Source organism: Pantherophis guttatus, chromosome 1 (genome assembly GCF_059756535.1).
Source record: "Pantherophis guttatus breed Tessera chromosome 1, ASM5975653v1, whole genome shotgun sequence".
Lineage (NCBI taxonomy): Eukaryota > Metazoa > Chordata > Lepidosauria > Squamata > Colubridae > Pantherophis > Pantherophis guttatus.
The window spans coordinates 303809523-303832560 of record NC_142063.1 but is presented as its reverse complement, the minus strand read 5'-3'; the positions used below and the strand labels follow the sequence as shown (position 1 = coordinate 303832560).

Here is a 23038-nt window from a genome sequence, read left to right as displayed (position 1 = left end):
GTTAAAATAAACTGCAGAAAGAGGAGTGAAATTTTAAATGAACATTTTAAAAATGGCAATGAAGGTAGGATTATATTCATAAAGTTAATTAAAAAATAAATTCACATTTTGGTAGTTATTATCATTTCTATATTTTTCAGTTTGTATACATAATATAGGGAAATAAGAAAAAACCTAAGGCAGAAAGTATTCACTAAATTTGTGTGTGTGTGGGGGGGAATTGTTTATTGTTTCTATTTATAGAATTTACTATATTAGGACAGAATAGCAATAAAGGTTATTAAAGCACCATGATTACTTAAAGAAAGTCAATATACATTCAGATTATTCCACATATTTTTATTTGATTGTAAACAATAACTCTAATAAACACTAATTGTCAGTACATTTTAGGCATTAGATACATAGTGCTATTAAGTGCATCCTGGATACATTTAAAAAACTGGGTACAATTATAATGTCCATACTATAGGCTAGCAAAACACAGGACAACTTAAATGGCTAAAATTAACATGCCTTAACTTAAACAGACAAATGTGTCTTTGACATGAATTATCTAGAATTCAAATACAAACGTGCAATATCTACATCATTGTCAATCATGGAAAGTAAATTATAATTCAACAAACTATAAATGATGGATTCAGATGGCAATTTTAGGCTTCTCCAAAATTTTAAGTTAGGTTCCCCCCCCCAGCACAATGGCCAAGGTGACATTCCTTTTAGATATCAAACTCTAATCCAATACTACTGATATTTAAATTCATCAAATCTAAGAACACAGATGCTGTGCTCTTTTCCATGTAGGCAGAAGGCAAGCAGTGACAGTGCTGTTAAAACTACATTTTATAATAGCTAAAGTTCCCAGAAAGAACCCCCTACATATGCAGAATGCCTCTTATGCATGTAGCCAGTACATATAAAAATTTAAAGATCTAACTTACTGAGACGTAACAAATATGGAGAAAGCAAGACATTATAAGAACTAAACAATCAGCAACTGTGAGGAAAATGAAGGCATCGTATCATTTCATCATATTATTCATCACTCATTTCTGAATCTTCATTGGGGCTCTGAGTTTCAGCACGCTGGTGCTCACATTTTGCTTTAGAGTCTGTCTCTTGATTATTTGATGCATCTGAAGTTGAGGTTGTAGCTGATTCAGCAGAACTTTCTTCTCCCTGAATTTTAGCTAGCCTGTAACTAATGAGCACATCTTCCAGAAGGTGGCGGTAGTTTCCCCTATGAGTAATTCTCACTTGCCTGAGAGCTTCTGTCAATTTTCCCTGTGTTGCAACTTCTGCAGCTTTGCCATGGTCCTTATTTAAGATTGAATACCCCAGAATCAGTAGTTGAACTAGGATATTTCTAAAATCTTTAATACATTTGACAAACTATTAAAAATGGTAAGTGCTGGTTTCTAGTAAGCCACCTTTCAAGCAATCTTAGTCCCCTTTGGCAAAAAGTTATTTGAGTTAGGATTTTAAAGAAGTTAATAAAATAACAAAAGTATGGAAAGGTATGTTCATATTAAGTTCACCAATAGCTATGAAACTTAGATGACTGGACATAATTTATAATTTAGATGTTCAAAGTAAAGACATTGTATAACTCCTACTTTTATTGTTCTATATATACCGGTAAGTACTATATAAATACTTATAATATGTAAGTTATATATTATGTTTTAAGACATAGCAGTATATTCAACAGGTTGTGAACAGCTTAACTAAAATGCATGTTACTTTTTACCTTTACTTTACCTTTTAAGTTTTCGTCAATCGTCTTAAAACTGCCAATGGAAAGTTTGCTGCCACATATACTGATTAGAATATTATGTACTACTTTCTAAGTATATTCTAAGCACTCATACTCCAAGCATGAGCTAATGGGCTGATCTCCAAACAAATTCTAGAGCAAATATAAAAGAAAAATCCTAAGTAGTTCCATGCTTGATTCTATATGCTTTTAAGGTATGAGTTTTTTCTCAAATGTTAACTCAGCTTTGTCCAATACACATAGGTACAGATAATTTAGGGTCAACCTCCCCTCCAACCCCCCCCCCAAGTCTTCACACAACACATAAAATATAGAGTAATATCATGTGGTATGCTAATATAATCTAAGATAGCTTTTCAAAGAGTCTAGTCCAATGGTTCTTAAGCTTTTGTTCACCACAGACCCCATTTAAATATCTTTTATGGCTACCGACTACCAGCACTTAACTCAAGATTTAAATTATAACATTTCTTTAAGTCTTCACAGTTTCCTATGTGATGACATTGTGCCCCCCCCCACCGGGTCTGCAGACCACAGGTTGAGACCCACTGGTCTAGACAACTTATTATTCAGATCAAAGGCTCAAAAGCATTATGTGTTTATACATCAGATATTAGGGGAGGTGGGAGAAATAGTTAGAAAGGACTGCTGACTTCATGTCCTACTTGTGGACTTTCCAAAGACATAATAGTTGTATGCAAAAGAGCATATCGATGTATACTTTGTGCTAATCTAAGATCCTTTTGCAGATTATCAAGAATATGTGTTAATACATAGAGCAGACAGCAAATTATCTTATCAGAAACTTTAAATAAAAGAAATCCCAACTGAATTATATGAAAAGGATAAACTTTGTTTCTGTATTACTATATCCTCCTTTTAAACTATGTTCTTCAAATTTGTCCAGTCCTGAGAAACTGGTGACAGTTTAGGTATGGGGATATAAATGATTTTTCCCCTTGAAATTCATTCTGTCATCTTTACTTAAGGTATACTCAGATTCTAACCAAGCAAGACACTGTTATCAGTAGTTTTTATTATATAAAGATGGAAGTATCATAAATGGAAGTATAAATCATGTAGAAAGAACAAGAACTATTTTAAAAGCAAAAAAAAAAAAAAAAAAAAAGCTAAGGAATTCAGAACGTCCTGCTACCCAGCCTCATCCTAGAGCAGGAATGTCAAACTCACGTCATCACGGCAGTGTCACGTGATGTATCGAGACTTTCCCCCTTCACTAAACCAGGTGTGGGCGTTGTCAGCATGTGATGCATCTGGGCCACAGGCTGGGAATTTGACATTCCTAGAGTTTCTACCAAGCTCAATGAAATACTGCTTGGTGGCAGAGTGTTTAGAATGCAGTACTGCAGGCTACTTCTGCTGACTGCAATTTGGCAGTTCAAATCTCATCTGGCTCAAGGTTGACTCAGTCTTCCATCCTTCCTCAGTAAAATGAGGACCCAGATTGTTGGGGGCAATATTCCGATTCTAAACCGCTTAGAGAGGGCTGTAAAGCACTGTGAAGTCGTATATAAGTCTAAGTGCTATTGCTATATCTGACAGGTATTGATTAGGAAAAGATTAGAAGAAAAACTGAAAAGAAAGTTTGCAGTTCTTGCCTACACAATCCTCTTATTTACAGTACTTATCTGGAGCAGCCAACCTTCTCCAGCATGACAACTGCATCATTTCACATCCTGGTTCTAAATAATGCCATTAATACCAAACTTCAAAAGCACCCAGTATTGAATTACCAGTAAATTTTGAAATATGGAACATTAAAATATAAATGTATAATTGCAGACAGCAAATGAGCTTATGCTACTTTTGCCTAGGATACCCAAGACCACCAGAAGAAAGATCACAGCTCTGTGATCAAAGAGTACCATGAGTGACAAGGTAAGGGTTTTCTCAGTGGTGGTTTCCAACTGAAAAGTCCTCCCTAGAAAGGCATATCTAGGATGTTATTATTATTTTTATTTTCAATGCATAAGGACTTTTACTGTTATCTCTTTTACTGCCACCATGCAGTGGTAAAATTGATCTTATTTCTACTATTTTCCTTTCTGTTGTCTAGGTTATTGTTTTACAACACATGCATGTCTGTATCAATATTTTTAATATTTATTTCAAAATGTCCACTTGATACTGACTCTAAGCAGCATTAGGAAAACTGCATATAAGGTCTGTTTCAATTGATAATATTGAATCCGTGTAATATTAGGAAAGATACTTTTATGTAAAATTTGAATGACTGCTGCTATACAATTACCAGATTTGGTATAAAGATAGAGCCTATGCTCCATGTTAGAAAAAAAATGAAATAAACTGCAAAAACATGGTATGTAAACCAACTAAAAATAGAAGGCCAATCTTCTTTCATTAAAACTGAACTAAAACTGAAGTGGACCTGTTTTCTTCTTACATGCAATACTGACACCACAATTACCATACAATTGCCAGGACCCAGGGTGTTCTTCAAGATATGAATTTTACATCTAGTATGATGTTTTGTATTGTAACACTTGTCTGTAATGTAAGCTGCAAAATTTCACAAAGTTGCATAATACTGATATATAACAAGCTATAGAAACAAGCTAACAAAAACAAGATTCCTAAGATATGAGTACCATAGAACACAATTTGAGCACTTGACTTGGTATTATTAGTAAAAATATATTAAATGTTATGGGGAAATATTTAGCAATATAGAAGTATTTATAAATGCTTGCTTTATGGATTGATACTAATCTTCATTCTGCACTGATATTATATTTTGCAAACTATGATAGATTATAAAAATAAATGGGACAAGTAAACTGTAGGTCAATTTAGCAACAAAGGCAAAACTTTTAATGCTTAAGAATTCAATTTTAGATAGGGAAATACACTACATTATTTAAGTGTGGGTTAAATCCACACAACAAGCTAAATTTTAAAGCCTTTAAAAGCCTGAGAAACCTGCAGTTCTTCCCAATTTTCATTGGGAAAACCTGCACTACTTCTTCACCTGTGGCAATTTACAAGAAACAGAACAGAGGAAAACTCAAAAGGCCTTTCTCCCAACCACTACTGTGTGACAACACATAAAAGCAGATTCAGAAGCTACCAAATGAGTTCAAAATATTATCATATATTATATAAATGAGAAGTTAAATTACAAGAAAGAAATCGATTGCTGATTTTTAAATTTAGGGAGAAAACAAATTTTAGATTTAATTTTAAGCACCTCTAACAAAAAACAGTCTACCTAGAACCTTGGAGAGTCAGTGCTCTAATATAGACAAAATCTGTACTAGATTTACTAATGTAGGCTATTTCCTACATTTCTGCTATGTTCATGTCAGTACTGAGAACATAACTGTTGGTGAATATTTCTGATATAAAAATGCATACACGTGTGTGTGCCTGTATGTATATATATATGTGTGTGTGTGTATGCATTTCAAGTATCAAATATATGAATCAGATATATCAGATATATAGTTTTGATTTACACATTATACTAGATTGGTTTATTTAATCTTAGTTAGTTAGTTAGTTAGTTAGTTAGTTAGTTAGTTTACTTTATTGTCATTGCACCTTGTACAACGAAATTAAATGCCATCTTCAGTGTGTAGATCAAGCCACAACTGGCTTGGCTCATATAATGCGAAGTTGGCTTTATATGGTATACTAAATAGCTAAATAACTTCTATTATAGGTTATTGTGATGTGTGAACCTACCATTTATTCTGATGCACAGAGAAGAAAGAAAAGTCTCTGCACGTTTCAACATGAAAGTAGGTATCCTAAACACATTCTCTTAGGAAGTTGTTTCACTTATATAAAACATGACTGATTGAATATTAAAAGGCATTTACATTTCAATTTTGCTGAGTTCAACAACAAAACTCCTCTACGCATGACTCATTTTAATTAAGCTGTTCAGTCTAATAGCTTTTTACAAGCCTTTAAAAAAGATATATTTCACTATGCTGTTTCACCACTTCAGTAATCTACTTATTAAATGATTTCAAATCTATATATAATATTTAGCTGAACTTATTAGAAGGATTTAGCAGAGTGAAATATTTAGCAGTATCTCTGATTCTGGCAACTTCTAAGCATGTAGTCTTCAATTTCCAAACTTCTCAATAATGATGGCACTAGCTGGGAATTCTGGTCACTGGAAATCCACACACCAGAAAGTTCTCAATGCTGGAAAACAGTGTCTACAGAAAAGGCTGACGGTAGCAACCAAAATCACACATACATGCATAATACTCTAAGTCTTTGGGTTCAGACTATTTTGCTGAAGCTTTAAACATCAAATAGCTCAAAACAAAACTCCCTATCAGTTGGAAATTTTAAACATTAAAGGACTGAACAATATAAAGGGAGCTTGCTGAACTTTGAAAGGAATTATGAATGGAGGCTGACTTGGCCCAAACCTGAAGCAAGAAATTCAAGTGTTCAGAACAAATTATACAGAATCTCAAGATTAAAGGTCTGTGATACTGCAAGGCACTATAAACTACAACAGAACCCAGAAGGTTTCTGCTAGATCCATACTGATGCTATAATTTTAATGTAAACCTCTCCCTTTGCTTCAGATAATTTGACAGTGTTTGGCAAACGGTAGAGCATATAATTTGTATCTCACTAAAGATGGGGCTGTAGCTATACTATCCAGAACATTCAGAATGATTATTATGAATTTAAAGTCATAATAGATATAATTGGTTCTATTTAGCATAGGCTATTGAAAACAAAACCTAACTAGAGTTTGAAAAATAAACAGATCATCCAAGACTGAATGACCTACTTAATGTTTATAGATCAAGCACAGTATCAAACCTTGTGTGCATTCTCTCCCTTATTATTCCCAAACAGAAACCAGGATTTCAGTTTAATAAATGTGGCCTCAATAATAATCCTGTCTGCCTGTCTGTCTATCTCTATCACTGAAAAAAATAAATCAGTATCTAGCATGAAGACAAAGAAGATTAAATACTGATTTGGCAAAGTAGCCCTTAACATTAGGGTTATATTATATGTTCCTGTATCACAAATACATTGCAAAAATGAAATAAAGTCCTAAAGTAATGTTATATGGCTGTCTTGTGGTTTGAATGAAGCCGCAACCATTTATATTAAAATATCTGTAGTACAAATCATTTAGGGTCAACTTTTACCTTTTAGGAATTTCATTAGCATAATGATCTTGAGTACTTGTAAACCCAAATATAAACCGTTCCACGTAATGATATATTACAGTTTAACTGCATCAGGGAAAGCTGGCAATCAAAGATGACGTACTTACCCCCTCATTCTCTCTGTGTGGGTTCAGCCTGTTATAAACAGCTTCAATAATATTTCTCCTAAACAAAGACAACATTTTAAAGTTACATTGTGAATAGTTTGCATAAAACAAATATTTTCTTAACAAACAAGTGGAGAGAAGAGAAAAAAATCTACACTCAGTTTCCCCAGCAACATGAGAAGGAACCCAGCCAATGGATTGGAGGAGCAGCATACTGGAAAATAGGTCCTATGGTATCAGATGATGAAGAGCAACAGCAGGAGTGTTATTGCAAGCATGCCCCTCCTTGCAGGATTCCCAAAAATATCTTGGTTACCACAGCAGTAAGTAGAATATTCTTTTACAGATCTTGGTACTTTATTTTATTTTACTTAGGCTACTTAAACTATGAGACTCCAGGCAGCACACAATAGACAAAGAAGCATCACACATAAAAATGAAATAATGCATTAAACTCAGAAAACAATGATAAATAGAATTGAAAACTTCAACAACTCACCACTGTGACTCTGCTCAACCTGACCCCAAAGCCTGGAGGAATCACCAGGACTTTACCCACCTTCCTAGAAGTCTGGAGGGTTGGGGGCAATTATATGTCCTGAGGAGGATCACTCCAAATGGCAGAGGTCATCAGAGAAGACAAACTTCCTGGGTCCCACGCAATGATATTTTTTCAATGAAGGAATCTGGAGTGTGCCTTCTTTGTAAGAACTTATGGGATGGGCAAACTGTCAGCTTTGGAAGCCATATTAGGCCGGAAGCTTCCATGCTGCCACATTCTTATGTGTGGGGAAAAATGACAGCAGACAGCCCCATAAATAATCCATTCCTGTACCAAAGCTGTGTAGGGTTTTATAGAGGATAATCAGCACATTGAATTGCACCAAGAAGCCTACTGAGAGTCAGTGCAGCTTGCGGAGTAGAGGTGTTATGTGGGCATAATAAGAGATATCTTTAAATGGTACGGTAGATGGTAATCTGGAGATGTACATATTTACTCATTTTAATGCTTAAATGACTATTTATTTATTATTTAATTAATTTATTTATATTGCTGCCTATTCGCCCATGGCGACTCAAGGCGGCTTATAGAGTATAAAACCATATTTAAAACAATAAAACTAATAAAGAGAATCAAATAAATTAATATAGTATAATAAAACCACCCCCACCCCGGCAACAAGAGATCACACAAGCCATTTAATGGGCTCCATCCCACTCTAGGTTCCCCAGGTCCGCTGGCAGAACCAGGTCTTCAGCACCTTCCAGAATAGTATTAGAGTGGGGCCGTTTTAATCTCTGGGGGAATGATGTTTCAGAGAGAGGGAGCCACCACGGAAAAGGCCCTTCTTCTGGGTCCCACCAGGTCCCATCCCCTCAGGGATGGGACCCGCTCTGATGGGTCGGGTGGATGTGACGGCAAGAGACGGTCCCTCAGATAACCTGGTCACAAACCATGAAGGGCTTTAAAGGTGACAACCAGCACCTTGAATTGCACCTGGAAGCAAATCGGCAGTCAATGCAGCTCCCGCAGCATATTACATAGAGTAATACTCTGCAGGATATTACATACAGTATATAGATATTATGCACTCTTGTGTGTTAATCTTCACATCTGATATGACCAAGGCAAAAACATTCTGAAAATAGCCAGCTGTTTATATAGTTTATGGAAACTAAAGAAATAAAAATGAATGAGATATTTTGGCAGAAGCATTAGTTATTGAATTTCTCTATAAGTATTGCTGGAAAAATGTGCAATATGTTATTCTGGCAAGCATCTTGGCCAAATGAAAAATACCTTGGATTTCAATTCTTGTGCAAAGGTTTTGTATTAAGTCAGAAAAAGACCATTTACATCGAAGTTTTTTGTCTACTAAAGTGGATCCTACCAAATTTTGCTAGAAAATTGAGACAATGCAGAACTCTATGGTACTGAACTGCATCTACTCCACCCAAAATAAAGGTAATTTACTCAGGCCATTGCTTTTTTAGAGTATGCATTTCATTAATTACAAAAAAAAAACAAAAAAAAAAACCCTAAAATATTTTGTATCTACTTGCGTAAAAATAACAATTAATGGAAAAAATCCTGTTGAGATTATATTTTAATACATTCAAAAAGTTGAGACTGGCCAAATCAACTGAATAAAAATTCAAGCTGTACATACATGAACAGTGAACAAACAAAAAACCCCCGCAAAAATTAAACAAATTATTCACAAGCCATTCTGTCCAGAGTCAAACATTATTACTAAAGCATGTATATCATTTTGTAATTAAATCTTAACGATTTATTATCATATTTCAGTGTTTTCCTATATTTTTATTCTCCAAATTTCAAGTCTTAAGTACGCCATGAAAATACATTGAAATGCAGGTAGTCCTCCAGTTATGCCAATAATCGGGACCAGAATTTCTGTTACTAAGTAATGTGATCATAAAGCATGACATCATATGATTGCATTGCTTAGCAATTTTGCTATTAACTGAATGCCGTTGGTCGTTAGGAGACGATACACCCTGATCCAAGCCATTCCAGCTTGGTTTCTCCTAGTCCTAAGCCTCAATAAAGTAAGGTACTGCTTTCCTCTTCAAGTCTCCCCAACCTGCCTATCTCCCCCCCGCCCCATCTCTCCCCTTTTGGTCATCCTGTATAGTGATATTCTTCCCTGGCGGTGGCAGCTCTGGGGCTGAAACAGAAAGATGGTTACCCACCACTGAGTGCTACCTCAAGCACACATTCTGGCCAGCCATCCCAGCACAAAGCACAAGCCACTCCCACCACCCTGCAATCTGCAGGCTCTGCCATGCCCAGCTGATTTTTGTCATCTTCATCCCACTACTGAGAAGCTGCACCCGGACTAGCCCTATGCCAGCCAGCTGCTGACTTTTGCAGGCCTTCTTCCAGAGGCCACTTGGACCATTCTCCGCATAGCATACATTGTTCTCCTAATCCTTTGGAAAGCTTCTGAGATCTTCCAAAGCATCAAAAGACAAGGCATGCAATTCGGAGGAGGATGGATATGGCCTGCTCGTGCTGTTTCAGAAGGCCTCAGAAAACTTCTGAAACATCATGAGAACGGCATGCACTACTTGGAGAAATTATATATTATTTTGGAGAATGGCACAACCAGCCTCAGGAAGAAGGCCTGGTGCATCCAGCAGCTGCCTCGCATAAGGCCAGGTTGGGTGTGCAACAGCAGCAGGAGGAAGATGGTGATGGTCAGCTGTGTCTACCAGAGCAGGCTGGCACTTTGTACTATGGTGCAGTTGTGGCTGACTATGGTGTATGGTTTGTGGTGGCACTCCTCAGTGGCAGCGGGGCTGGAGCTGTAATAGGGGCCGGGGGGGGGGTGGTTTGGCTGAGACAGAAGTCCTTGGACCTCTTCATCAGCCCCTATGCTGCTGCCACCAAGTGCTGTTGTGTGGGGCAACCAAAAGGGCAGCGAGAGAGAGGGACACAGGTGGGTGGGAGAATTTGTAAGCAGGTGGGCTGCCAAGCACCCAAATTTTTATCATGCAACTGCAGGGCACTATAATGTCATAACTTTGGGGACGGGGCATTAAGTGCCATTCCTTCGATGCTGCTGAAACTTTGAACAATCACTGAACAAATTATCATTAAGATAGCATTACATCTAGAGCAAATTCACAGAATTATCTAGCCTGAAGCATTTTAGAATGAAAAAACAGAAAAAACAGTTAAGACTAAACAGGTCCAGATAGCAAAATTTTATATAAAGTTAACAGCTCTTGTCATATATTATGCTACATGCAAAAACACAGGGAGAACATTCAGTAATGTAGTTACACAACTGTCATTCTGAAATGCAATTCCTAGATTTACAGCTATTTCTACTGAATGACCAGATCTATCCTGAAGGTCTCTGGGTAGGGTTAGCAGACTATTTCACTGAGCTGCAGAACTAATAAAAAGTGATGTTGGTCTTGGAGAAAAGATCAGAGAAAAGTAGTTGTTAATTGTAAACTGAGGCATGAAAGAATACATTTAAATCTACAGAAAGTTATATGATCATACTAATATTTGAAGACAATAAATATACATACCTGCAAAAAAAACCCCACAAATTTATTTCTGTTCTATATAGTCAAAGAATTTTGTGTATTTTTACTTACTTGCCAGCTAGACCACCTCCTGGTGGCAAATTTGGGATATTCTCTGCAGACAAAATGCGCATAACTTGAGCAAGGTCAGGCATTCCTTCTTCACCCGACTTCTCCATAATTTCTAGTTAAAAGAAAGTTCTTAAATTATTAAAAACAAGCAGCATATCCAGAAAACTGCACATTTGATCGTGAAAATATCCAGCATAAACACAATTCAGGACAGACATACTGAAGATATACATTTACAATGGTTCAAAATGTATATAGATTTCATTTAAAAAAATAAAAGCAAAACAACAGACAGCTTTTAAATGTCAGTATCAGTCTCTTTAATGTTGATTTTGAACCTAACTATCGAGATCACAAGATGACTGCAACATATTATCGCTAAAGGGAAACAGTAATTGTATTTGTTTTACTACTAGGAAACAACTCCTGATACGTTTAATAAAGTCATGAATTTATCCCAGAGAAATTCAAAATAAAAAAAAGAATAAAATGACTGCTAAACTTCTGCTAATACCCAGGAAGGGTATTAAAAACCTTAAGCCTTTTAATGAAAATTGGTTAGACAGAAAAGTTCTTATCAGAGTCCTGTTTTTTGCTACCATGGACTAATCCCGCTTTCCTCTTTTAATATAAATATTACTATTTCATGGTTTACATTAGGAGGAAAAAAAGCCCATATAATTTTTCATGACTGAAGAAGGCCCGTTTCCACAATCTGAATTACCTCAAATGAATGTCAGGATTTTCTCAAATCTTATGCTTCACCAAAATTCAATTACGATGAAATACATTTGATTACAATGGAATCATGATCTCTTTCATGCAATAAAATATATGTAAAATATAAAATATATGAAAAAAATGTTTAATGTACCATAGAGTTTTGTTTTTGAAAAATAAAATGTATAACTCAGATGCTGTTTTGATTATTTCAATTTAACTTATTAATTAGTTTCTAAACCAAAAACTACTATTGGACTAATATCCATACACAATTACTCAGAAGTAAATCCTTCTATTCAGCAGAGCTTACTTCAACTATCCAGGATTCAAGTTGCTGCTCCAAACAATCTATGATCCTAAATAAAACTATATGGAATTAATCGTTTTCAAATACACAATCTTTAAATTTCTGAGTTCTAGTTTTTGCTTCTATCAGTAGCCTGTAACAGATGCCTTATCTTACATCTTCAGGGCTAAGTACTTTTTTTTTTTTTTTTGCAAATCTAACATGCCTGGATTTTTGATCTACCGAATTTCCTTTATCTAAAACAAAAATGCAGTTCACATAAAAATGCTGCTTCACAATTTACAATCTTTCAGATAATGAGTTTCTTCTCCCAGCAATTTCCACTGACCAAATGAGACCCTCAGAACTCTCTCCCCATCTATAAGCCCGCAAATTTTAGGGTATATGTTCAGGAGAGCTCTCCTCCAGAGTAGAACAGAGAACTGAAGGACAAGGACAAAGTCAAGTTATATTAACAGAAATATACTTGTACAATTCTCGTTTATATTTCCATAATTCCTTTCTACCTTCCCAAAGAGTATCTTACTCTATTACCCTTGCACAAACTAGTTTAAAATAATCTAATCTTACTTATAACTTGGTTAGATGGCCAGAGGTTGGAAGAATATTAAACAGAAAGAAATTGTTTCTCAAGTTTTCTGTTTTTTTTTCTTGTATATATGTTTTGAAGATCTTTTCGATTGCATGTCGTACCAAAAATCTTCTATAGTCTTTCTAAATGTAACATGACATCCCATTGCCAATCCATCTCAACTATATGAACCTTAAAAAGCCTGGAAACAAGGATAACCGGAAGAAGCTACTTTAACAAAAAGTAACTTTTTAAGACAAAAGTCAATGTTGTTTTTTTAAATCACTCTGTCATTCTCACCCCCCAATTTAAAAACCAAGTAAACAAAGAGCTTTATATCACGAAAAGTATATAAAACTTAAGTTAAACATGGATCAGATTGAGAACCAAAAGAAATGTAGTCAATATTTTTGCTTGTTCTTGAAAACAAGTATTTTGTTTCAGTGCAAAAATAAAGGAATATTTTCTTTGTTCTTTCATCTGGTTAAGTGATTATCCAATTGTACAAAAATTCGTAAGTTCTGATATTCAGAAATTGACTTTGCAAACTTACTAATGAAAATACATTTTCGATTATTATTTTGTTTCATAAAAAGGTTTAGATAACTACTCCATAATTTAATTTCTAATGCTTTATAGCTGATGTAAAATGGCAAGGTGCTATTCCAGTTAATCAAATTTCAGGCTGCGTAATTAAGAAAACCACAGACTTTGTCAAAGGGCAGAGTTTGGATATTTATTAGAATCAGAAGAAATGTGAAAATGAAAGAAAGGAGAAAGGGAAAATAAGACTTGTGTTCTTCTGTATTCTCTTCAGTTTTCTTTATATTCTTCTATTCTTGAAATAAATATTCCTTCAATATTCTAACTCTCATTTCTTGTCAAGTATAAGTCACTTAAAGTTGTTACAGTTCATCCAACGTACAGGACATTGAATGACTTGGGCAATTCCTGTGGGGAAAAAAATCAAAAGCAGCACACATAGTTTGAAAAAAAGATGGGTAACTTATTTTGTTGAATACTTGGTTTAACTTTATTAATGAAATTGCATATAGAATTTGGCCTTTTTATTAGTTACTGCATATAATTCTGTGTATATTTTGAACACCCTAGCTCTTAAAATTACTAGTTTATTCCAAGATTTTAAAAAAACCCAAAGGGTCAAATGATAGGTATTGAAATACCTAAGCAATCTTTTTAAATTAATGTTACAGGCTCTGTTAATTTCCTGAGACAAAAACTGCTGATTTTAAACACAGCATGTGCAACATTTAAATCTTGTGAAATCTTTAAACAGTTCATTGTTCTGAGCCCAACTGGAATAGATCCATCTAAACTGGCACTGGGGAGTTATGAAAGTGGTTTCTCTAGGAAGTTCACTAGTATAATATACAAATTCACAGGTTCCAGCTCCCCAAATCCTGTAGCGTCTCCAGAGTGCCTCTAGTTTAGTTTAGTTTAATTTGTCATTGCACCTCATACAACAAAATTAAATGCCATCTTCAGTGTACATTATAAAAATAAAACACAAACACACATCCTTCACATTCTATACAATTGAATTGAAAACCCCTGATATTGCATTAATATTGCACTATACAGTAGAATTCAATATGGTTACTGCCCTGGGATAGAGGCTGTTTTTCAGCCTATTTGTCCTTGTTTTTATTATCCTATACCATCTGCCAGATGGTAATAGTTCAAAAAAAGGGTGCCCAGGATGAGATGGATATTTAAGAATGTTTTGAACTTTCTTTCTTTTTTAAAAAAATAATTTTTATTGAATATTTTTTTAATACAAACAAACAAACCTACAAACAAAAAACAACAATAGATATTTACATCTTCTTCTTTTCAACATCTTCGCATCAGTAATCTATATTTATACATTTTCTCTTTCTTATCTTAATCTATCTCTTATACATATATTCCTAGTATATCATATATGTATTTTTTCTTAATCTAAATATTTTATTTACATTTAACATAAACAGGTACCTAGTTTCCTTTCCACAATTTATATCTTTCAATTTGTTTCCATATTTCTCCACCTAATTTAACCATTGTTTAGTTTTCTTTTGTGCCCTTTTTTTTCTTTATCCCCTTTCTCCTCCATTTATACCTTTTCTCCCAGACTAAGTAATAATCTGTTTGTCATTGTTTTTCCAGTTTTGGGCGAAAACTATTCGGGCTGCTGTCAATATGTGAATAATTAAATATTTTATTTCTTTTTCATATGGCCCGGTAATTATTCGCAGTAAGAAAGTTTCTGGCCTCATTTTTATTTGTTGATTTATAATTTCTTCTATTTGTATTTTAATTGTTTGCCAAAATTGTTTTGGCCTCTGGCAGGACTACCACATGTGATAATAAGTTCCTTTTTTATGTTTACATTTCCAACATAGCGGGGAAGTATTTGGAAACATCTTTGCCAATCTGGCAGGTGGGAGATGCCACTTATAAAACATTTTATACATGTACTTTCTTTTTTTTTATTTTTATTAAACAAACATTAAAAACATTGGACAGTGTGACCATACCAGTCTTGTCATATCCATACATATTTTTAACATAACAACAAATATAATTACTATTAAAATACACTATTTTGTTCTTATATACATATCCCTTGTCCTCATTTACATATTTGTCTAAATATTATCCAGTATCCATTTTACAAACTCTAATTCTTTTTTGTTCCAACTCCTTTTCTCTTCTTTTTCTAATAAAGTGTACCATTGGTACACTTTATTCCAAATTTTATAGTATTCTGTTTCGTTCTTGTTTTTGAGTTCTAGTGTCAGCTTGTCCATTTCTGCACAAGTCAAGATTTTTTGAACTTTCTTAAGGCAGTGGGAGCTATAAAGCTCTTCTAAAGATGGGAGAGGGCAACCAATGATCCTCTGGGCAATGACGTTAACCCTCTGGAGTGCTGTCCTATCTGCCACTTTGCAACTGGCAAACCACTTACTGCAGGTGCAGTAAGTTAAAATACTCTCTATGGTGCAGCAGTAGAAGGTCACCAGCAGTTTTTCATTCAGTTGTTGTTTCCTGAGAAGTCTCAGGTAGTATAATCTCTGCTGGGCCCTTTTGACCAGTGCTGCAATGTGAGTGTCCCAGGTCAGGTCCTCTTTTATGCTAACACCCAGAAACTTAAAACTGGCCAATTGCTCACTCGGTCTCTATTGATAGTTGTTGCATCTGCAATACTTAATATAACAGAAAGGTATTTATTAAATACACCTGCAATAATCTTATTATAATTAAAGTCAATAATATTTAATTTAAAGTAAAATAAATTTAACTGTTATCATAGCCAGAACTCCACTTTGAAGAGCAATCTTTGATATGCCAGTCAAAGACCAACGTTACGCCTATGACTGCCTAATAAACTCCAACATTACGTTCAATTATTTAGTATTCAGAGGGTTACTTGTGAGTTGTGCTCTACAATATGCCCCCTTGCATGGATTTTAAAGAACTACAGGCTACAAAAAACTCAGGTGCCATGATCAGAATAGAAGAACAGGAGTTTATCCTTGGCAAAACCCTTCAAATAATAAATCTCGTCTTAAATAGATTAGTATCAGAAAACAATAGTTCCCCACTGCCACTAAATTGGGGGGGAAAATCAGCCTCCAGGCTTGCTAGATAAAATATATGCTTCTTTGTTATAATGGTTTAAATGCATAGGACTTTCATACCAATAATCTTGAGCATGTTACCGAGGTTTCAATTTCTTAATACACAAGATACAGAAAATGATAATTACAGAAAGTGAAATCTCACTTAGTTCTGTTTATATTCTTTTTAACTAAGTTTATGAACATAATATATAAGTGAGTAATATAACCAGCTCCACTGTCAAATTTAGCCAGTTAGTGTACCATGTCACATAAATCAAGCCTACAATTGTTTTATAATAATCATGACTTCAATAAACCTGCTAAGTAAAGAATTTATAGTGAAAACAGGCAGCTGATATACGTGGCATATATTAAATGGGTCACTGTGGAGTTTCATTCTTTCCAAAGTTGAGAATACCTGAAAATATATTGGTTTTGTATGGAAATCTACAGCTATAATAAAATAAGTGATATTTTGTATCCTATTTGTAAATAGTTTTCCAATGCAAAAAATGATCTGAACAACAGATAATTTACTTAGAAGCTCTGTATGCAAGTAATATTAGAAAAAATGACTCATCTCACAGGAACAGAAAAGTTGCATGAATAAGGTCATTTCAGCAAATGCATTTTTCTTATTTATTTATATTTATTGTAATCAATTTGTATGCTCACCCAACTTGCAGTCACAAATCTGAGTGGTTAACACTAGATTAAAAACAAATACTGTAATTATATCCAAAGCTGAGCAGTAGTTAATGATTTCTTTCCACAGCATTCCTCATTTTAAATTAAAACTACTATACAAGTTAAATTGCTAATATAAATTACATATAAGTAGTAGTTATGATTAAGTGAAATTCATGAACACTTAAACAGGCACACTATCTCCCTAGTAGGGTATACGTGAAAGATCAATCCATACGGAGAACAGTATTTATGGTAGGCTTTCCCTTTCATGTCCTCAAGTATACTGTACTATAACACTTACCATCTCGAACTACTACTGCCAGTAGTAGATGGTTGTAGTCCAACACTCCTGAAGGACACTACGTTAGATATGAGCTTGTTTAAGTCTCAAATACCCCATACTACGGGGAAGATCAAAGAGAGCTCTGTAGCATTAATCTTCTTGCCCATGAAAGAAGAAATATTATACTAGAAATTAGTCAAGTGAGATGAAGGTACACAAAAAGAACTGAGATGATAACAAGCTTCCCGTAATCTAAAAAAATGAGATGGCATAAGACAGAAAAATAGAAAAGAACAGACTAAGCTTAAGAAAAGCTTTACAATGAGCATGAATTAAAGTAAGTGAAATGCAATATAGAATGAAAACAAAGAGCTGCAATATAACACCAGAGTCTGTTGAGTGAGAGGACGCCTAGAAATGCCATAAAATATATCAAACACCAAATTGTGATTGAATTCTACAGGAATCTGTCTTGTCTTGTACCAATCTCTGCTGGTATGAACACTTTTTGCTCTCTTTGTACATCAATAGCACAAAGAAGTTTCTATAAGTATAACAGACTATGTTTCTGTTCCCATCCTGACATTTATATACTGAATACAATGATCTGTTCAGAAGAAGCTATGATCCCCAAACCCCTGCCTTCATCTATATTAAAGTGATCAAAATTGTGGCAAAGAACACATGCAGCCCTCTAAATAAGTCTGAACTTTCCCAAGGGTGGGGCTCATGCCACCTCCATTCTCCTCATCCACATCAGAGCTCTCTAAACTGTGGCATGAATTCTGGGATGCCTCAAAAGATTTATGCCACCGCAATTAAGTAGAGGAAGCAGAACTTGATTATTGATAGAAGTGGCTGGGGCATATGTGGAAGAAGTGAGTTTCTTATATGTAACTTCACCAGAAGTGAGGGAATGTGTTCTCAGATCACAGTATTATTTCAAGTAGACAAAGAGTAACTCTTGTTGAAACGCAGCTACCAGGCACCATAAGCATTAATGGTGGATTTTATGAACCCCTTACAGTCGGGATTCAGGCCTAGTATAGGACCATGACAGTACTGACTGCACTATTGGAGGATGTCTACCAAGAACAAGGAAGGTGTGGTACATCCCTTCTTCCTGTTCTTGACTTCTCGGCAGCTTTCAATAAGGATTATGGTATCTCTCTAGATTGGCTTTGGGGTTGAGGTGGATAACAGTACTGTGTTGATTCATCTCCTTCCTTCAAGGTTGGTTCCAATCAGCGATAATAAAGAAGGAGAGGTCTAGCATACAGCCCATTATGCGGGATGCTGTTCTGTGCTCTCTCATTTAACATCTACATGAAACGACTTAATGAGGTCATCCATCAGTTCAGGGCAAGTTATTCAGCTCTATAGCTGCACTCTGATTTGTCAAAGTGCTGCTATGGAGGTCGTATTTTGTGTGTGGAGGCTATGGAGGTCTGGATGGGGAACAAGAGGTTTCGGCTGAACCCTAATAAGGCCAAGAGGCTTTGGGATATCCCTGGTTCTGAGGAAGCTTCATCTCTTGTTCTAGATGGGGTTGCACTATATACCAAGTAGATTATGTGTGTAATTTGGGGAACTCCTGGACCCATGGCTCCTGCCAAAGAATGGGCAGCAATGTTGACTATGGGGGTTTTTGTTGTTCCTGGACTAGGACAACTTGCTCATTGTCTCTCATGCATTAATCACCTTCTGTTAGATTTACTATAATGTGTTCTACATGGCCTTGAAAAGTATTTAGATGTTTCAGCTGGTGCAAAATGCACCAGTGTGAGCAGTTATGGGTGCAAACCCACTTGGCACATTTAAGACTTCTGCTCCATGAGCTGCAATGGCTACTGACATGCTTCCAGGTGCAATTGAAGATGTTGGTGGTTACCTTTAAAGGTCTTCATAGCTTGGGCCAGACTACCTATAGCACCATCTCTCCCTAATGAGGTCTACTTATCCTTTGAGATCTGGCAGGAGAGACATGTTCCAGGTTCTGCCCATGAGACAGTGCTAGCTGGTGGAACCCAGAGAGCATTTCCTACAATGGTGTCTGCCCTCTGGAACATCATTCTCCTAGAGATTGGATTTGGAGGCCAGGAAGAATATGAAAGGGGAGCAGTGAGAAATAAGGTGCAGAACATTACTTTAAATATCTCTTCCAGATACTATTTGAAATGCCATCCATTCTTTTTTGTATGCTAGACATATCAACTATTAATTTTATTTATGTGCAAGTATTTATTGAATCACAGATCAGTTTACTTCTAGCAAGTAGGTACAGCAAATATGGTGAACGTCTCAAGTTAAATTGCTGAGTCTGCAAAATACACTGAACTTTGTCTAAAAGAGGGATACTGGTTACTTCTAATAAGAAACAAGTGGGGCTTTCATCTTGCTAATTTTGTATTTTTCATTTTCAAAAAAATGTTTTCCTAAAGATATAACTAATCATATGAATGCAATGAAATTAAAACTTCAAAGTAAAAAAGTGTAACAAAGAGATATGACACTGTTAAATCATTCAGGGAATGCTGGGTCCTACCAATTTGCTTAATTTCCGAACTGTGAATTTCTCAAAGGAGGATGAACCACAATATATGGATGAGTTTACAGATATCATTTCTAATTTACAGATACAATTTCATATATAGTATTATTTTAAACCTCTTGAATCTCAATTTTAGTTCTTTCCCTACATCATTTGCTATGGAAATTGACAATGTTGCAAAGGAAATAAAAGAAGTAGTTGCAGTTTCAATGTGGTATCACTCTGGAGATGAAACTGGAAATTCATATTTCTACAAACTTCTTTTCGAAAATTCTTGCTGAAGAGTAATAGTAGCTTTACATTACAAATAAAAAATCTTAACTGCTATATCCTGAATTTTACATTTAGACAATATACCAAAGATTACAGATGTATATCTATATGTATTTGAAGTTTTAAGGTACAACAATGCTCACTTTCAACCAAGAAACACTTTGGATACTGCTAAATTATACTTCTGATCACTGAGCTTCTATCTGATATAAGGTTTCTAGTTAAATTACTTTTTCACTGCATTTGTACTGCTAATTTAATCAAGAATATCTATACAAATTTAAAAACAGCACAAAATACTTATTTTAACAAGTTAATATCTACCAAAAAAGGGTTGAGCTATTATCCAATATTGTTTGTAATACTAACTGGTTTCCAATTCCAGCATTTCTCTATATACAGTATAAACATGTAATAGTAGTTGTATTAATAGCATGGTTTATTAATAATTTTGTCTGGAGATAAATGTAATATTTTCTTCAAGAACATGTTTCAGAAACAAATATAACAGCAAATAAATTATATTCCTTAATTTAAGTTGTCTATATACAGTTCTAACACTGCCAGGAATCTCCTAATTAACTAAAAAAAATTTTATAACTCTGTAATAACATTATTAATTCCTTTCAATAAGGAAAAAAAAGGTTTGTGCCATACTACATGACATGAAGATAACATGCATTATTTTCTTCTCAATGAGAGTTTGGAAAATAAGCTGCACAACCTAATAAAACAGAGTTTACAATAGACCATTAACTCTGACAATGCCAAGGACATGGCAAGGAAAACACTGAAACATTAGAAAATTTAAAGAAAACACTTAAACAGTAGAGAAAATCTTCAAACGTATCGTAATAATTTTAAAATGCAATGTAATAACTAGTTCAACAGAAAAAAAGCAGTTTGATTCCTTATAACACCTTCTATTCTTTCAACACTTGCCTTAGAATGTGAAAAGGGTTACTTAATGATATGTGAAGTATGTGATTATAAACTACCATACTATCAGCTCTGAAAAGTGCAGCATTAAAATATGCTTGATAACTCAGACTATAACTAAAACATATCCTGTCATTAATATTTTTCATCTTCTCTATGTCAAAACCTTCATAACAATGACACATCAAACTGCAGTTCACCAGCCAGTATGCAACAACTAGCTTGGTATTTGAAAACCTCATTTTATATTCCCCACCCAGGCAAAAATATGAGATGAAAGATCTGATAATTTTTTTCAATAAATTTCAATAATTTTATGCATTCCATCAGTAATTATTTTGTGTGCGAAAACAGAAATGTTATTTTTAAGACTACAGCTGTTCTATTTACTCTGTATTATGTTTATATTCTAAGCAATTGCTGTTTCACCAGTAGTTTGTTACTTTGTTATTTTAATATAGTTTTGTTTTCATTCTGAACACAATTGAAAAATTTATTTATTATTTATTTTACTTTTCACATTTTTGAACTTCCCATCTCCCTCAGAGTTCTAGCTCATATCAGCAGGCAAATATCCTCAGTTGAAGATAATATATTACTAGCACATCAATTTACCATTCTACCAGCCACCAGTATGCATTAGCCATTCATTTTTTTAGAAGATAACCTATAACATTTTAAAATACAGCATGCAGAAAACATAATGACTACTGATACTATGGGGCAGAATCTTTTTTGCAAACTCCCTTCAGAGGTTCAACTCAGGTAAACTTTTATGGAAAATCATACTGTCATAATGGCTGCAGGACAACATTATAAACAAAATCTAAAACATATTATGTTATTCTTAAATTAAAAATTAGTTTCAGAATGACAGGTTCCTCAGGTTTCTGTGTACATTCTGCTAATTCACACATTGTGTCAAGTATTCAGAATTACTTTCATTTTTTCAATCACAACCCTGCTAGTATTATATTTATTCAGCTAAAATTTTAGAAGGTTTGACTTCTAAAATACTTCAGCCAGCAATATTGTTACCTGTGCTGAAACATATGATAGGAGAATTCATCTCCAAAAATAAATGCCAACTGTTAGTTTGTTTGTGCGTATACAATGTGCACTAGCTCCTGAATCATCCTATTACGGTACATTAAGGCAAAGGGCCAACTTTATTATGTTCACTAAATGCTGGATTAGAAACCAGGACATTATGCATTCCCTTAAACACAGAAACTAGTTGGGTCATTTTGGGCCACTCATTATACATAATAAAGACAGGATAAAAGTAAAAGTAAAATCTAAGGTGATTCCTACTATCACAGCATTTGTTTAGCAGAAAGGTATGAGCAGTATGGGTTCTATCAGTTAGTAAACTATAAATCCAACATCCTTCATCACTGCATGGGAATTGTAATTCAGCAGCAATGAAAAACTATGCATTTCCAGGATACTGTGGAAAAATGGCTGGATTTTATATGGAAAATAAAAGCATTAAATTAAACTAAATATGAAAAGGTATCAGCAGATTGTAGCAAATGACAAATTTTGCTTGGGAAAAGAAGCTAAGCAGTGTCAAGTTTGATAGTTGGTTCTAAGAGATAGAGCATTGGTCTTACCTGAACGCTTCTTCTCGTCGTGCTGAGGGATAATTCAATTCGTGGGTGTTCTTCTACTTCCTTGCTTTGAAGCTGAGTCAATCATTTCTTTAGTCCCACCGCCTTCTACTCTGCTTCCCCAGTTTTGATGAAGGATGATTGATCGACTTTCGGAGTTCTTTGGTGCTGTTACTGATCACTTCCGGATCTAGGACTTGACAGTTGTCAGGGTGGGATTGTATTATCCTTCAGCAC

General features: G+C 34.7%; 1 protein-coding gene across 11 annotated transcripts in view; it reads right to left on the bottom strand.

Annotated features, from left to right (window-relative positions):
- The window catches only part of PPM1B (protein phosphatase, Mg2+/Mn2+ dependent 1B), an 82473-nt gene that overhangs the window by 2122 nt on the left and 57313 nt on the right, over nucleotides 1–23038 (bottom strand). For 6 of the 11 annotated variants that reach the window (XM_087883237.1, XM_034427669.3, XM_087883235.1 and 3 more), the window contains 2 exons: nucleotides 11226–11337; nucleotides 7086–7143 (listed from right to left, as the gene is read on the bottom strand). In XM_087883237.1, the coding sequence (XP_087739363.1) occupies nucleotides 7086–7143; nucleotides 11226–11337 (170 nt within the window). Of the gene's footprint in view, nucleotides 1–324; nucleotides 1321–7085; nucleotides 7144–11225; nucleotides 11338–23038 lie in introns of those variants that run through there. The other 5 variants (XM_034427667.3, XM_034427666.3, XM_087883232.1 and 2 more) reach the window with 1 other exon arrangement.